The sequence below is a fragment of the Ananas comosus genome, linkage group 19 (genome assembly GCF_001540865.1).
Source record: "Ananas comosus cultivar F153 linkage group 19, ASM154086v1, whole genome shotgun sequence".
Classification (NCBI taxonomy): Eukaryota; Viridiplantae; Streptophyta; class Magnoliopsida; order Poales; family Bromeliaceae; genus Ananas; species Ananas comosus.
The window spans coordinates 9,464,731-9,480,766 of record NC_033639.1 but is presented as its reverse complement, the minus strand read 5'-3'; the positions used below and the strand labels follow the sequence as shown (position 1 = coordinate 9,480,766).

Here is a 16,036-nt window from a genome sequence, read left to right as displayed (position 1 = left end):
AGAGAGACCAATCTCACTTCTTCAACAAAGCCTTACCATTTTCCATTTTAGTGATGTCCCATGACATTGGTAAATATATAAAAATGGGCTCCCACCACTCAACATATAAAATACTATTTTTTGATAGCTCATGTTTTTGAAAAAAATAATTATTTTATATAATCTAATATGGTATCAGAACAGAAAGATTCGAGTTCGAATTTCATTAAATTTCTAGCATAATTAGTTTATCCCATTTATTTCAAATTCATATCTTACGTCCATCAAAATGTCTTGATCCTAGACATGTTTAAGCTTTTAAAAAATAACAAGCTCCTAGCTGTTTCATATAATATGACAAGTTCATTTCTAAAAAAAAATAATAAAATTGATAACTTGCTATCTTTTCTCTTGCTCTTTCAAAATCGCACTAAGTTTCTAGCATAAAATGCAATTCTTTTATATAGTTTTAATAAGTCTATTTCTAAAGAAATGAACAAAACGAATAACTCGCTACCTTTTCTCTCGTTCTCTCTCAAAAAAAGAAAAGTATATAATCCTTTAATAGCTTGTAGATTAAGCTAATTAATGGACTAGGAATTTGTTAATCAAATGGCTATCTCAAACCCACCAACCATATTAAAAAAACACTATAATAAAATACCAATTCGAGTATTAGACTAATAAGATCACAAGATCTTGAAAAGGGCTTTTTTTTTTGCAAATGACCCCCTCACAAATGTTTATTTTAAAATTGTCCTTGTCAAAATTTAATTTGTAAAAATAGTCCTGATCCTGCCACGCAAGCGCTACGTCAGCGCCACGCGGGCGGGGCTAGGCCAGATGTTTAAGTTGAACACGGTGAACCATTCACCGTGTCCAATACAAATGGGTATTTGTATTAGACACGGTGAATGATTCACCGTGTTCAATGTAAATGGGTATTTGTATTGGACACGGTGAATGGTTCACCGTGTCCAATACAAATACCAGGACACGGTGAACCATTCACCGTGTTCAACTTTACCCCCACCCCGTCCGCGTGGCGCTGACGTGGCGCCTATGTGGCAGGGGCAGGATCATTTTTGCAATTTAAATTTTGACAGTATCATTTTTGAAATAAAATTTTCTTATAAGGCTATTTGCGAAAAAAGCCCTCTTGAAAATGAACTTGTCCAAAGTTCTCCTCTCCACTCAATTTGGATGTGGATAAGAGAGGCTAAATATCTTAAGAAAAGTAGGGACATGATATCACCATCGAAGTGAAATATGCTTATCATAACACGACAATATTGTGGCATAATGGATAAGTTTTTAATTACATTAATATAGTAAGCTAATAATTGAGGTGATGCATTTTTTTAAAGCAATTTTTAACGATTATCGTGTTTTAGGTGACCTAATGCTAGAGCATGCGTACTACATTTCTCCATAATTATTTCACCAAATGTTTGTGCACTTTGATGTGCTCTAAAATATTAAAAAATGTTTATCATGCTATCATGCTTATCAACGAATGTTACAATATCCACGTTACAAATTAATTAAACAATCAATTGAAATAAATATTGGTTTTGTAATTTTTGCTATTATGATTCATTTTTATTCCTTGTATATGATATTCGTACAATCTTGGTAAATGACAGTAGCTTATTGGTTGTTACTTGTGTTATATTAATTGAAAATCCTTTTGATTCATGATCAAGTTTTAATTCCTTTGTATTTTTCAATAAAATTCGGATCGAATCAGCCTCCAATTTTCCAATAATTTAAAATTCGGATCGTATCAGTTGGTGGTACTGGTCCAACCGTGACCTAATCAATAAAACAATTCGGTTTAACCATTTGAATCGGATAAACCAAGAAAACACGGTGAACATGTCCTTATAAAATGTAAAAGTTAAAACCGTATATATACTTAATTTAGTATAGAAATTAACGTGTTATAATTATTAATTAAGTATGATACTAGAATAATTATATATGTATTTTTTAATATACTAAAATTAAAAAACTGGTAAACTTCAAATACCACCCCCGTGGTTTCGCACATTCTCACTTTAATACCCTGTGGTTTAAAGTGTATCAAGTTAGTGTCCCGTGGTTTCATTTTTATCTTTTCGTCAACTTTTTCGTTAATATTTCGTTAAATTATATACAAAAAACTTCAGATACTCCATCTAGGTTTATCGAATATTCACTTTAATACCTTTTAGTTTTAACTTTGTCACTAATTTAACAAAAAAAATTAGTGAAATCAATAATAAAAAAATAAAAGTAAAATCACATAACACTAAATTAATATACTTTAAACTACAAGGCACTAAAGTGAGAAAGTGTGAAAGCACAGGGATAGCATTTAAAGTTTTCCTTTAAAAAAGTAATTAAATATTTATGATATTACGCTGATATTTGACCCAGTACTTAAAGATGTCCGTGGACCGGGTCGGATCTGGGTAATTAATATACTGTACCCATACCCTAAAAAGAAATGGTTATAAAAAAATATATATACCCTACCCATTTAACTTCGGGTCGGGTCCGGATCTGGGTACTAAAGTTACTAATATACCCATCGGGTCTATTTGAGCGGGTCTGGGTAGTAACTACCCGTATATTATCCGTTCAAGACCGGATATGGATCGGGTTTAGATCGGGTACGGATATCCGTATAAATATATTTTTTTTATAAACTTTATTAAATAGTCAATAGACAAACTATAAAGCCCACGATAAAAAAAACTCGCATTCTAATAAATTGTACCGTCCAATAAAATTCATTCAAAAGAAATATTATCGCTGATGATGATGATGACACTGATGATGATGATGACAATCAAATATTATTGGCGGAAATGAAATGAAAAAGAAGAAGTAGAAAACAAAGAGTAAAAAAATTAGAAAAAAGTAATGAGTAAAAGAGACGGCTAGGGTTTCATTAAGATGAAAATACGTAGTGACTCATCATCTATAAGTCATATTAAAATTGATCCTTCAACTTCAAAAGTTTATTTTTTTTTATTTACTATCGGATATTTCATCGGGTCCGGGTCCGGATCCGGATTTGAAAACTATTCCGGACCCTATCCATTTAAAAGTTAGGTTCGGGTCGGGTCTAAATCGGGTATGGGTATAAAATATTCGGACCCATACCCGAAACTTTAATGGGTAATTTTTTTTATCCGTATACTATTCATTTTTTATCGGGTCCGGTTCGGATCCGGTTCGGGTCCGGATAGGGTCCGGGTCGGGTATGGGATATCGGATATTTTGGACACCTTTACCAGTACTATTTCAAGTCGCTGTTGGGTCCAGTTTTTAAAACATTTCGGCCTGACCCGGAAAACAAGACAAGCGAGCCCAAAGGCCCCAAACCACAAAAGCTTATAATCCAAACTCAAGTTCCGAAAAAGATAATTGGTCGGAAAATTTTTTTTTTTAAAAAAAGGAAAAATTTTGAACCCACCATGAGCCCCTTCACCGCCACCACCACCACCACCACCACCACCACCTCTTCTTCTTCTTCTTCTTCTTCACCTCTCCTCCACCTCCTCCTCCCCAACACCCCCACCCTCCACCTCTCCCCCCGCCACGGCACCCTCCCCTGCGGGGCCCACCGCACCCCCACTCCCTCGTCGACACCAAATCTCAAGCCCAACCCCACTCCCTCCCCTTCTCCTCTCCTCCTCCGCCGCAGAGAGGCCGCCGCCGCCGCCGCCGCCGCCGCCGCCGCTGCGGCGCTCTTTTTTCCCCACCTCGCCGCCGCCGCCGCCGCCGAGTGCGAGATCACCGTCGCCCCCTCCGGCCTCGGCTTCTGCGACAGCGTCGTCGGGACCGGCGCTGGCGCCGCCAAGGGGCAGCTCATCAAGGTGTTCGACCTTTGTCCCCAACCAAACTCGTTGTGAAAGATCCGATTTTTATGGCATTATTTTGATTCATGTTACTTCGTAGTGTTCCGAAATTGAAATTTGTGTGGTGATTTCAGAGGGCGCATTATGTGGGGAGTTGTCCTCAACCAGTTTGTTGTGAAAGATCCGATTTTTATTTCCCTAAATTGATTTGTGTAACTAGGTTATATTCCAAAATTGAGTGTTTTTTGGTGGTGATTTGAGAAGGGACATTATGCGAGGGAGTTGTACTCAACCAGTCTGTTATGAAATATCCGATTTTTATTGCACTAACTTGCTTTATGTAAATTGGTAATGTTCTGAAAATTCGAGCTTTTGTGGTGATTTGAGAAGGCGCATTACGTTGGGAGGTTGGAGAATGGGGAGGTGTTTGATAGTAGCTATGGGCGCGGGAAGCCAATCACTTTTCGCGTCGGCGTCGGCGAGGTGATTGTTTGGTTTGTTATATTTAATGCACCTAAACATTTGTTTGTGTAAGAATCCAAAGTTTTGATCTATTGAAAACTTAATTACAGTATGCTGCATTATACTTCATTGCTCAGTTGCTGCATTATACTTATTTTGTCAAATTCATCATTGCCACTGAATAATTATCACAGTTTGGTCTTGTTTAGTATGCTCTTGGACCATTTCCTATCACATCAATTTTGGGTAACGTCGTAGCCCATTTGATTCCATGAGGTTATGGGTTCAAATTCCCATCATGCATGTTTAATGACTTAAATTTCAATAGTAAAATTCAATAGTTAAGCCCCCGTCTCTTACCTCACCAGCCAATTCCATGTGCTGGTGGTAGGCTCGGTAAGTGTATTCATGGGATGTTTCCTATCGGCGGATCTTTAGGTAAAATGCTACCGATCGGAAGCATTTATTTTCGACTGGTTTGCTGCTGAAACATAGTTGTTTAGTTACATAAATTCACTTCGAAGATGATCAGAAACTTTGACAGATTATGCAATGGTGTCACAAATTTCAGGCTGTTAGTTTTGGAAACTCTTACTAACATCTTGAGCTCACAGCTACCTTTTCTCTCAAAAAAAAACATCTTGAGCTCACACTAATTAGCATTTGAAGTGGATGTGCACATTTTTGGCAAAACCGTGTAGTTTTTCTGGAACTGACTGCGGAAACTGGATACGAGTTACCAAGTTTTAATTTATACGAGTGACTTCTATTATTAAACTTTTTTCTGTTCGTCCTTATATTTTTTCAACTGATTGGTTTTTAGCTCTCTCACTTTAGGTCATTAAAGGGTGGGATCAAGGGATACTAGGCGGTGAAGGGATTCCACCTATGCTTGCTGGTATTTAGAATATAAAATTTTGTTTCTCTCGTTCCCGTTAACTTGTTTAGTGTAATTTTTTAGTTAATTATACTCCCTTTCATTTTCAGGTGGTAAGCGCACACTAAAGCTTCCTCCAGAACTCGCCTACGGGGCGAGGGGAGCAGGATGTAGGGGAGGTGAGATTATCTACCTTTTCAATGCCGAAATAATAATCGCCATTTATCTTGTTAAAGTGAGAGTCATGCATTTTTTATCGATGCAATGTTAACCTTGCATTTTTTGTAACTCTTGTCCAAATCAAGTTCCTGGATGGGAATGAGTTGGCATGCCGTGGGTGATATTTTTAAGCATCTATAAATGGTGCAACACAATAAAGTAGATACAAAAGAAAGAAAAGAAAAAAGTCTATCTAATTTGGTAGCTTATTGGATAATCGAAGATTCCATTCATGCAATTTCGCTTGATTGTGTATAATCCACATTATCTTCCAATCCATTCGTGTTAATTTTGCTTAGAGATTGAGCAGCCATCCAAATGTTTAGACTTTCTTCTGAAACGAGAACAAAATGTAAGTTTGATATAGCCAAGAAACAAAAATGCAAAGGTGTACCGGAGACAGGACAATTCATGGATTTTGTAATTTAGCGTAGTTTTTTTGTGCGAAACCGTATGATTCAACTTTGAACTATGACATGGTTTGTGCTAACATGTAACATTTTGTTATTCAGGCTCTTGTATTATTCCGCCTGATTCAACTCTTCTGTTTGATGTTGAATTCCTCGGCAAGGCATAGGATGCTGTATTGGAGAGATTCATCGGAAGAGAAGCATGTTGGTTACACATCCTGGACTAGAACTCAACGGCAATTTACGTTCCATGCTACCATGACTTAATCCGAGATGATATCTCATCCTGTATTATGTTATGAAGTAGTCTATAATTTTTTGAAAGTAAAATGATGTGTAGTTTCAGTAACAGCAATATGCTATAAAATCTCAAAAATACTGGTTGTTCTGCATTCAAATTTGTTGTCTAAATGATTGCAAGATATTGTGTATTTCAAAGTAATGCTTGTGACTTCGGTACTTGCGCATCTAGAAAGAACACCAATTTTTGGTTGCACAACTCCTCTCTTTGCTGACAATGAGTTGAATATTAGAATGGATTTGGTGGCTAAACAATCTTAACACAACAAAGCCAAGTGGAATCATCTCGTTATCGGTCTGGATACAGCAGCGAAAGAATATGTAAAGCCAATTTCATTTATGATTCGGTGGCGAAACGCGCCAAATTCCTTAATGCCAAAATAATTAAGTTATCAAGTTTTTAATTTAACTAACTAAAATTATTCAAATGTGTGTGTATATATAAGCTGAGAGGGTATCAATACAGAAGAAAAATAAAGTTGAGGGGGGTTGTGGAGAAATCTATAACAGAAGTCGGCGTTGCGGCGGCCATATTTTGCCGTATTTAGTAAGAAACTTGGGACAAGAGTCGGCGGCAAAGTAATCAATGCGACCGTGTTCACTGAGTCTTCGAATTGTACTCGGCGAAGGAGCAATCAAATTCGCCGACTCTAATGGAACGACCGAGTCCACCGAGGTGACTCGCCCTGGTCAACAACGATTCGTCTCTTCGATCAATTTGCTTTATCTCTTCGAACAAATCAACCCACTCAATGCCACTTCTCCCCCATTCTCACCATTTTTAGGGTTCGCAATTCCCATGTTTCTGCTTCTAAGTTGATTCTTCGCAGCAGGTAATTTTGTTAATTTTAATTCCTAAATGGGGGACCTCCTTTTCATCGATTCTTCTTTTTCGTTCGGTGTTTGGTGGAATCGAATTGGTAATTGGGGATTCAATCGCTAGAGAAGTAGATGAAACCAATACAATTAGATTTTTACGGTTATTTGATGCGAAATTATTAGGGTTCTCTTCTCGTTCACCTCATTCTCAACTTAGGAAGTGAGTTCCCACGCGAATCCAACCTCAAATTTAGTGGATTGTTGCAAAACCCCACAAATTCCTTCTAAATCAGCTAAAATCTCCTGAAATGATGGTTCCAAACAACAGTTTCCGGAAACTGGAGTTCCAATTTGTTGGAATTTATAGGATTTAGGGTTTCCGATTTTTGGGTTTAAAATGAGAAAAAGGAACACATATATTTTGTGAATCTCAATTGAAATTTGAATTTTTAGTTTACCTTCTCTTTAGTTTTCTCATGTCGGTAGGAACAGGGATTGCCATTTGTCTCCATACCTCTTTAGATTAGGTAGAGATCTAATTTGTTACTTTATTGCAATGTAGGAGCAAATACAAGCCAAGACACAGTGGAAGAACCTATGTTTGTATCAATTAATTTTCACTCATAGAACAGTTAATACAATGATCGATCTTTGCTTTTTGCAGGTATTCTAGGTTTATATTATAAAAAATAATTACTACCACTTAATCGGTATTGTATTGAGAAATAAGCATGGAGGATTCATTTCAAGAAGATGGTGATGCTTCCATATCATATCAACAAGAATGGATTAAGTATATGCTCTTCATCCAGCTTTTGTTGCTTGTTGGTTTTATTGAAGCAACCTTTTTAAGAGGTTGCACGCCGTAGCATGTTCTGAGGAGTTATTTGGCTTCAGAACACAGGATTTGCTTAAGAGGAAGCTTGTTCTTGAAGATGACTTTGGTTGGAAGGTACCTTCGAAAGAGTCGAATTTGGGGGGAAGCGGCAACAAAGAGAAGCTAAAGTATATTGGCGGAGTCGACATCAGCTTTTTAAAAGAAGACCCTTCCCTAGCATGCGGTGCTGTTGTTGTTTTGGATGCTGACACTTTAAAAGTTGTCCATGAGGAGTTTGATATTGTCCGACTGCAAGTTCCTTATATTCCTGGTTTTCTTGCTTTCAGGGAGGTATTAGAACATGCAATCCCTTGCACTTTCCCTGAATAAGTAGAACAGTGCAATAAATTTTATTCCTGTCTTACACAAAGATTTTTGTCGATTTCTTCTAGTTAACGAAATTTTTTATGTTTGCACATATAACCAATTTTTTCATCATCCGTATTGTCTTATGTGTTGGATGCACATTCAAATTATATGAGTGTTGCTGTGTTTAACTGTGAGATTCATTGTATGTAGGCCCCAATTCTTTTAGGACTCTTGGAAAAAATGAAGACAAATGCGCATCCTTTCTACCCTCAGGTAAAATCTGTATTCTGAAGCACTTTATTTATATATATTTTGCCCTTAGACAGCAATTTGCTCTTTTTTTTTTGGGTGTTTGTGGTGTGTGTTGTGGGGGTGGGCGGGGGGGTGGGGGCGTGTTGCGTGGGGGTGGTGGGTGTTGTGGGGTAAAGACATTTGCATGTTCATTTGTCCAACCCTTTCCTATAACATTACCGACTTGATGAACTTTCACACTCTGGCCATTCTCATTTCTTATGAGCTGGTGATCAATGCATATTGTTTCCTCCGTATACGGCATTCTTTTCAAGATGGCATGTAGTCATAGAGCACAATAATATGGCATTCTCATCACTGTGATGTATTGTGCATCTAGTTTGGCGTAACTGCTGATTTTTACATTTATATCTGCTGGCTCTTTCCTTGCTATCTTGTTTTCAATTTTCTTTTCTGACACATAAGTAAACCTAAAGCATGCTGTCTTATAAACTTTGTAGCTATTGATGGTTGATGGCAATGGATTACTACATCCAAGAGGTGAGCCTTAGTAATATGTACTTTATCTTTAATTGAGCTTGTTATGATTAACTCATTATTGTGTTCTGAGATTATAATAGGTATCAAATCGTGAATGTTGTAAGATAATTGGTGATTGAAGCTTTTGCTAATTTAGAGATTCAAAATTCACATACAGGGTTTGGTTTAGCTTGTCATCTTGGTGTGCTTGCAAACCTTCCCACCATTGGTATTGGGAAAAATGTAAGTAGAAGATGAAATCTTATTGTTCAGTCCAAATGCCGGTAAAAATATACAAAAATTACTTGAATTATGGCCCATTTTGATTTGGCTGTCCAATCTTTCAAAAATTTGATTTTACTATCCAAATTTTTAATTTGTTTGATTTGAGTCAGTCAACAGCACTTTAACTTTATAATTCAATCTAATTATTTATTTTAATGAATTTATAGTTTCGAAATTTTGTATGAAATATACTAACTAAATCTGTAAAGATAAATGATACTTTCATATATTGAAGTCAAAGTGCTTTTGATTGACTCAAATCAAACAAATTGAAAGCTTAGATAGCAAAATCAAAACTTTTAAAGGTTGGGTAGCTAAATCAAAATGGTACATAGTTCAGGTAAGTTCTATACATTTTCATCCCAAATGCTTAATAATCGTACAAATTTGGATTGGGAACAATCCAAATTCTTTTTACCTAATAAACTAACTAGCTTTGCAATTGACAATATTGGTTCAAAATTTTGAAGCTCAACTCTTCAAGTTATTTTCTTATATTTGTTTTATTTGCTTTTATGCTTGCTAGTTGCATCATGTGGATGGACTTAGTCAATCTGAAGTTAGGCGACGTCTTGAAACAAGTGAAAATTGTGACAAAGAACTGATCCCATTAATTGGAGAGTCTAGAAAAGTATGGGGAATGGTAAGGTTTCTTCTTCTTCTTCTTCTTCTTCAAATCAGTGTTTGTTGTGAAAAATATTATTGAAGAACCTGCTTGTATTTTTTTTCCTACTTTTCTTTTTTTTTCACTCTCCATACAATTAGAAGTTATATGGGCTTTTTTCCACCTAATTTCAGTATAATTCTGCATTTTATTCCTATATGATTCGGAATTTTCAGATTCCTATAGGGATTAATCCCTGTTCCATCAAAAAGATTCCGATGTTAGCAGACATTTGGAATTATACGATTCATATGTTTTTTTTTTTTTTCAATTTTCTGAATTCATCACCCACACATTTGTAGGTTAGCTTTCTTCTTTTCTTTATGGGGTGTGTAGACCAACTTGTTTGTCAAATATGTGTTACATGAGGATAGTCCAAAGAGTTAAAAAAACTTACCTATATCTTATTGCCACTTGTGCTACTGACAAAAATTGAGCTGATTAAGAAAAGCGAATTACTTTTCTGTTTCAGGCAATGCGCTCCACCCCTGGTTCATCGAAACCCATATATATATCAGTTGGACATCGCATTTCTCTTGATTCAGCTGTAAAAGTAACAAAACTCTGTAGCAAATTTCGTGTTCCTGAGCCCACTCGGCAGGTAATTTTTTATTTTAGTTTTTTTTCTATTGAAATCGCATGGATTTGGCATCTCCATGATTTCAAGTTGCAGAAATCTTGTAGGTAGGTATACGGAAATCCACTTAGTGTTCAAAGGAATTCTACACATTCTTTGTTGAGAAAAATTGTTAATGTGATTTCAGAGGCATCATAATTATGCAGAAGTTCTCAATTATTTAAACATTTCTATTTGCTAATTCTTCTTTCACTGTGAACAAACGTGCAGTAATTTAGCGACTAAAACGGATTCTTTCTTTGCAGGCTGACATGAGATCAAAGGTATTCCTTCGGCAGCAGAAGGGATCAATACATGTTACAACCTGGTACACCATTCGTCACCTTGCAACCTTCCTTTTGCGCTTCATTGAGTTCGTATTACTGCTGCTAATCCCCAAAGTTCAAAAAACTGAAACACTTTTTTGTTTAGTTATAAATCACTGCTGTTAGTGAGCACTATTGCGGTTGAAAATTGCAGTAATCGACTTTTCTTCGTTCTTTCAGCAAGTATCGAGAGGTGGATGTCAACATGCTTTGTTTTCTTTGTTTTTTCTCAGATGGTTGAGATACTAAGCTAAGCGAGCCGACCACTTTCAAACCAAAGTGTTGCAGATCATTCAAACTGTCTATAATCGTCGCGAATGGAGGTGAAAAAAATGATACACAAGAGAACAAGCATCAAAGTACCTGGTGTCATGTGAAAGGTGTAGCCTCTTCTCAACAGGTAGAGGAAATTAACATTTCTAACTGGTCCTTGTAAACTATATGATGAATGCGAAGATGTATGTAGTTACTTTGGGCCTTTAAATGTCTCTGGACTAAAGCTACTCTAAAATTGGAACCTTTTTTCCATGTGTAGGCCATAGGGTTTGACTGTATAATTGGATGCGCAGAGCAATATTTTAAGGTCATGTTTGGATTTTAGAAAAAGATATTCAATGACAATTTATTCGGCATGAGTTTAATTGTTACTCTTTGCAAAAAATTTCGATATTTATGATTTCATATGATGACATATTTTACTTACGCAATGATTTATCTTATTTAATATATTAGAATCACACTCGTTATCAATCAAACATACTGCTTAAATAAATTAAAAAAATATACTAGATAAAATATTCGTGCGTTCCGTTTGAACGTAAGTGTATGGTTATCCATACACCATATAGTGCAAATTTTATGCCTGCTCTATTCTAGGACTCACAAAAATTTAACTAAATGTAACTAAAGAAACAAAAATTTGATAAAACTGGAAAGAAAAAACATAAATCTTTGCATAAATGGGTATAAAATATAATGGGTAAACTTCAAATACCATCCCTATGGTTTCTCATTTTAGTGCTCTATGATTTAAAGTGTATCAAGTTAATGTCACGCGGTTTCATTTTTATCTTTTCGCCAGCTTTTTTGTTAATATTTTGTTAAATTATATACAAAAAACTTCAAATACCCTATCTAGGTTTATCAAATATTCACTTAGCATCCTTTAGTTTTAACTTGTTACTGATTTAACGAAAAAAAAAGTAGTGGAATCGATAATAAAAAGATACAATAAAATCATAGAGTACTAAATTGATATACTTTAAATTATATGATATCAAAATGAAAAAGTGTGAAACCACGTGTATCATATTTGAAGTTTTTTCAAATATAATTTTCGGTATCGTTTGGTTCGGGGATAAGTAAAAAGTGGCTATTCCAGGAATAGGTATAAATTGAAGTATAAATAGGGATTAGATCAATTTTGCGTTTGGATGAAAATTAGTTTATTCTTGGGATTAAAAAAAATAGCGTTTGGTTAGGTAAGATGGAATAAGAAAGATAGTGAATTTTATAAATAAAAAATAATCATATTATCCTCTTATTATATTTAAATTTAAATTTTTAAATTTCAAACTTTAAATTTAAGATTAAATTTAAATTTAATAAATATAAAATATCAAATTTTAAATTTCAAAATTAAAATTTATAATTTATAATTTAAAATTATAAACTTTAATTTAGATTATAAATTATAAATTTTAAAAATTTAAAATTTTAATTTTAAATTTTTAAAATAAAAATAGGGGTGGGAACAATTAATAAAAATAATTTATTATAATAAATTTATAGATTTTTTTAAAAATTCTACTTAAACTTAAATTTAATAAAAAGAATTTATTATAATACTTAAATATAATTTATTATAAATTTTATTATAATATTTAAATATAAATAATATGTATTAATATAGTATAATTAATAATTTTATAATAAAAATAATGTATTATAATATATAATATATTATATTTATATACTTTAGTTTTAATTCAATTTATAATTTTAATTAAGTTTGAAATTAAGCATTGGAATAGCGCCATTCCACTAAAATGGTGGAATAACAAATTTCTTACTATCCCGGGATAACCGGGAATAGCAAGGTTTGACCGGAATAAAATATTCCGGTCAATTTTCATCCCGTTTGGCGGAATAGCGGGGATAACTTTCGTTATCCCCGCTTATTCCCCCAACCAAACGGGGCCAAGTGTATAAATAGGATTTAGGGTTGCTCTCCACGTTCATTGACGCTTGACCTTGGTGATTGAGTTTAGGAGACGCAACGACCTGTCATATCACGTAGCGACTCTACACCCTACGTCCACAGTAGAAAGAAAGAGAAATTCTGTTCTGTGCAATTTTTTCTTTTTTCTTTTTTTCCTCTTTTGAGAGAATTTCTTTCATTACAGTTATTCGGTATAACATAATGACATTCTATCAAATATTTTTATTATATAATATAAAATTATAAATAATTAATTTTTACAAATATTATTTTTATTACGTTTTAAATTATTTTATACATTACAACCTAATTAATTTAGAATATATTCTGTATCAAGTTATATTTAGAATATATCCTGAATATTATATATATATAATATATATATATATAATATATATTATATATATATATATATATATATATAGAGTGAGGCTACTATGCTATCGGAGCCAGAGCCTTCCGTGCTTCCAGCTCGTTTTTGATGTTGCGACTTTCGAATCGTTCGAATGCGGTCCGTTAAACTTGATCTAGAGTATTTGGAGTACCTAGAAAATAAATTTTATTATTTTTCGATATCATTTGCCTAGTGATTGAATGGGCTCAAAATCAACAAATTTCAATGGCCGTAGTGAGCCGTTTGCAAGTTTAACGGTATAAAAATATCCAAATAACGTGAAATTTTGATAGAAAATTCTTTATACTATATAAAACAAGATCAATATTTTTGATTTAAAATTTTAATGTCATATTATTACATTTTGTAAGATTTTTATTTTCAGCCGTTGATTTTGAGCCCCTTCGTTCACTAGGTAAATGATATCGTAAAATCATAAAATTTATTTCCTAAGTACTTCAAATACTCTAGATTAAGTTTAACGGAGCCGATCGACGATTCGAAAGTCGCAACATCGAAAACGAGTTAGAAGCACGGAAGGCTCCGTGCTTCCGATAGCATAGTAGCCTCACTCTATATATATATATATATATATAGGAATAATTGCCTATATACCTCTCATACATTTGAAAATATCTAATTTATTCTTCTTTTTTTTTTTCTAAAATACCCCTCATATGTTCCACCGTTATTGCAAAATACCTCTGCAGTTATCTTCTGTTAAGTTAACTTAGGTTAAACGTGAGTTAAATATCTACCACAGTTAAAAAAAAATTAAAATACCAATTTTACCCTTAACTTGAAAGCAAATAAGAAATGTTGATGACGGTAGAGGGGTACATCGGAAAAGACCAAAAGTCAAAATACTTTTGTGCCCCTTGACTTTAAGGGCAAATAAGAAAGTTCGTGATGGTGAAAAAGTATATTTGAAAGGGTAAAATAGTAATTTTACAGAGATAACAGAGTTAATTAACGGATTTTAACTCTATGGGTATATTAGAAATATGTTGGAACGTAGAAAGGGTATCTTCAATATTAGCCTTCTAAGATGGATAAATCGAAAAGTCGGAAACTTTTCAGGAGTATATAAGCAATTGCCCCATATATATATATATATATATATATATATATATATATATATATATATATATAAGCCGGAGCCTTCGTGTTCTAACTCGTTTTCGATGTTTGCGACTTTCGAATCGTCGATCGGCTCCGTTAAACTTAATCTAGAGTATTTGAAGTACTTAGGAAATAAATTTTATGATTTTACGATATATTTACCTAGTGAACGAAGGGGCTCAAAATCAACGGCTGAAAATAAAATCTTACAAAATGTAATAATATGACATTAAAATTTTAAATCAAAAATATTGATCTTGTTTTATATAGTATAAGAAATTTTCTATCAAAATTTCACGTTATTTGGATATTTTTATACGTTAAATTGCAAACGGCTCATACGGCCATTGAAATTTGTTGATTTTGAGCCCATTCAATCACTAGGCAAATGATATCGAAAAATAATAAATTTATTTTCTAGGTACTCCAAATACTCTAGATCAAGTTTAACGGAGCCGATCGACGATTCGAAAGTCGCAACATCAAAAACGAGCTGGAAGCACGGAAGGCTCTGTGCTTCCGATAGCCATAGTCTCACTTATATATTATAATATATATATATAATATATATATTATATATATTATATATATATATATATATTCAGGATATATTCTAAATATAACTTGATACAGAATATATTCTAAATTAATTAGTTGTAATGTATAAAATAATTTAAAAGTAATAAAAATAATATTTTTGTAAAAATTAATTATTTATATTTTATATTATATATAAAATATTTTGATAGAATGTCTATATGTTATACCGAATAACTGTAATGAAAGAAATTCTCTAAAGAGGAAAAAAAAGAAAAAAAAAATTGCACAAGACAGAATTTCTCTTCTTTCTACTGTGGAGCTAGGGTGTAGAGTCGTACGTGATATGACAGGTCGTTGCGTCTCCTAAACTCAATCACCAAGGTCAAGCGTCAATGAAAGTGGAGGCAACCCTAAATCCTATTTATACACTTGCCCCGTTTGTTGGGGGAATAAGCGGGGATAACGAAAGTTATCCCGCTATTCCGCCAAACGGGATGAAAATTGACCGGAATATTTTATTCCGGTCAAACCTTGCTATTCCCGGTTATCCCGGATAGTAAGAAATTTGTTATTCCACCATTTTAGTGGAATGGCGCTATTCCAATGCTTAATTTCAAACTTAATTAAAATTTAAATTGAATTAAAACTAAAGTATATAAATATAATATTATATATTTATAATACATTATTTTATTTAATAATTTAATTATACTATATTAATACAATATTATTTATATTTAAATATTATAATAAAATTATAATAAATTATATTTAAGTATTATAATAAATTCTTTTTATTAAATTTAAGTTAAGTAGAATTTTTAAAAAAAATCTATAAATTTATTTATAATAAATTATTTTTATTAATTGTTCCCATCCTATTCTTATTTTAAAATTTTAAAAATTAAATTTTAAATTTTTAAAATTTATAATTTATAATCTAAATTAAAGTTTATAATTTTAAATTATAAATTATAAATATCAATTTTTTTTT

The 16,036-nt window shown here is 33.2% G+C and overlaps 2 protein-coding genes across 6 annotated transcripts; both read left to right on the top strand.

Annotated features, from left to right (window-relative positions):
* LOC109724591 (peptidyl-prolyl cis-trans isomerase FKBP13, chloroplastic-like) lies at nucleotides 3,377-6,257 on the top strand. Its single transcript, XM_020253465.1, has 5 exons — nucleotides 3,377-3,848; nucleotides 4,221-4,313; nucleotides 5,130-5,190; nucleotides 5,280-5,348; nucleotides 5,901-6,257. Exons 1-5 carry the CDS (start codon nucleotides 3,447-3,449, stop codon nucleotides 5,963-5,965), a joined length of 690 nt encoding a protein of 229 aa, XP_020109054.1. The 5' UTR covers nucleotides 3,377-3,446; the 3' UTR covers nucleotides 5,966-6,257.
* Nucleotides 6,818-11,412, top strand: LOC109725094 (endonuclease V). Of its 5 annotated transcripts, none has more exons than XM_020254160.1 (11): nucleotides 6,827-6,931; nucleotides 7,480-7,516; nucleotides 7,582-7,710; nucleotides 7,787-8,085; nucleotides 8,314-8,376; nucleotides 8,856-8,895; nucleotides 9,053-9,117; nucleotides 9,686-9,802; nucleotides 10,296-10,424; nucleotides 10,706-10,767; nucleotides 10,999-11,412. In XM_020254160.1, coding segments are annotated over exons 3-11 (816 nt in total). In that variant the 5' UTR covers nucleotides 6,827-6,931; nucleotides 7,480-7,516; nucleotides 7,582-7,670; the 3' UTR covers nucleotides 11,000-11,412. The 5 variants fall into 5 exon arrangements, with proteins under 5 accessions (XP_020109748.1, XP_020109751.1, XP_020109749.1 ...); XM_020254163.1 differs by having other exon boundaries at nucleotides 6,828-6,931; nucleotides 7,815-8,085; XM_020254159.1 differs by lacking the exon at nucleotides 7,480-7,516 and having other exon boundaries at nucleotides 6,818-6,931.

What these genes read in the sequence shown, in the direction of transcription:
- LOC109724591 (XM_020253465.1), top strand. Translation starts at nt 3,447, where the DNA reads ATGAGCCCCTTCACCGCCACCACCACCACCACCACCACCACCACCTCT. An exon ending in CCAAGGGGCAGCTCATCAAG is followed by an intron (nt 3,849 to 4,220) that starts GTGTTCGACCTT and finishes TGATTTGAGAAG; the next exon opens with GCGCATTACGTTGGGAGGTT. An exon ending in GGGAGCAGGATGTAGGGGAG is followed by an intron (nt 5,349 to 5,900) that starts GTGAGATTATCT and finishes TTTGTTATTCAG; the next exon opens with GCTCTTGTATTATTCCGCCT.
- LOC109725094 (XM_020254159.1), top strand. Translation starts at nt 7,671, where the DNA reads ATGGTGATGCTTCCATATCATATCAACAAGAATGGATTAA. An exon ending in TATCAACAAGAATGGATTAA is followed by an intron (nt 7,711 to 7,786) that starts GTATATGCTCTT and finishes TGCACGCCGTAG; the next exon opens with CATGTTCTGAGGAGTTATTT. An exon ending in TGGATTACTACATCCAAGAG is followed by an intron (nt 8,896 to 9,052) that starts GTGAGCCTTAGT and finishes ATTCACATACAG; the next exon opens with GGTTTGGTTTAGCTTGTCAT.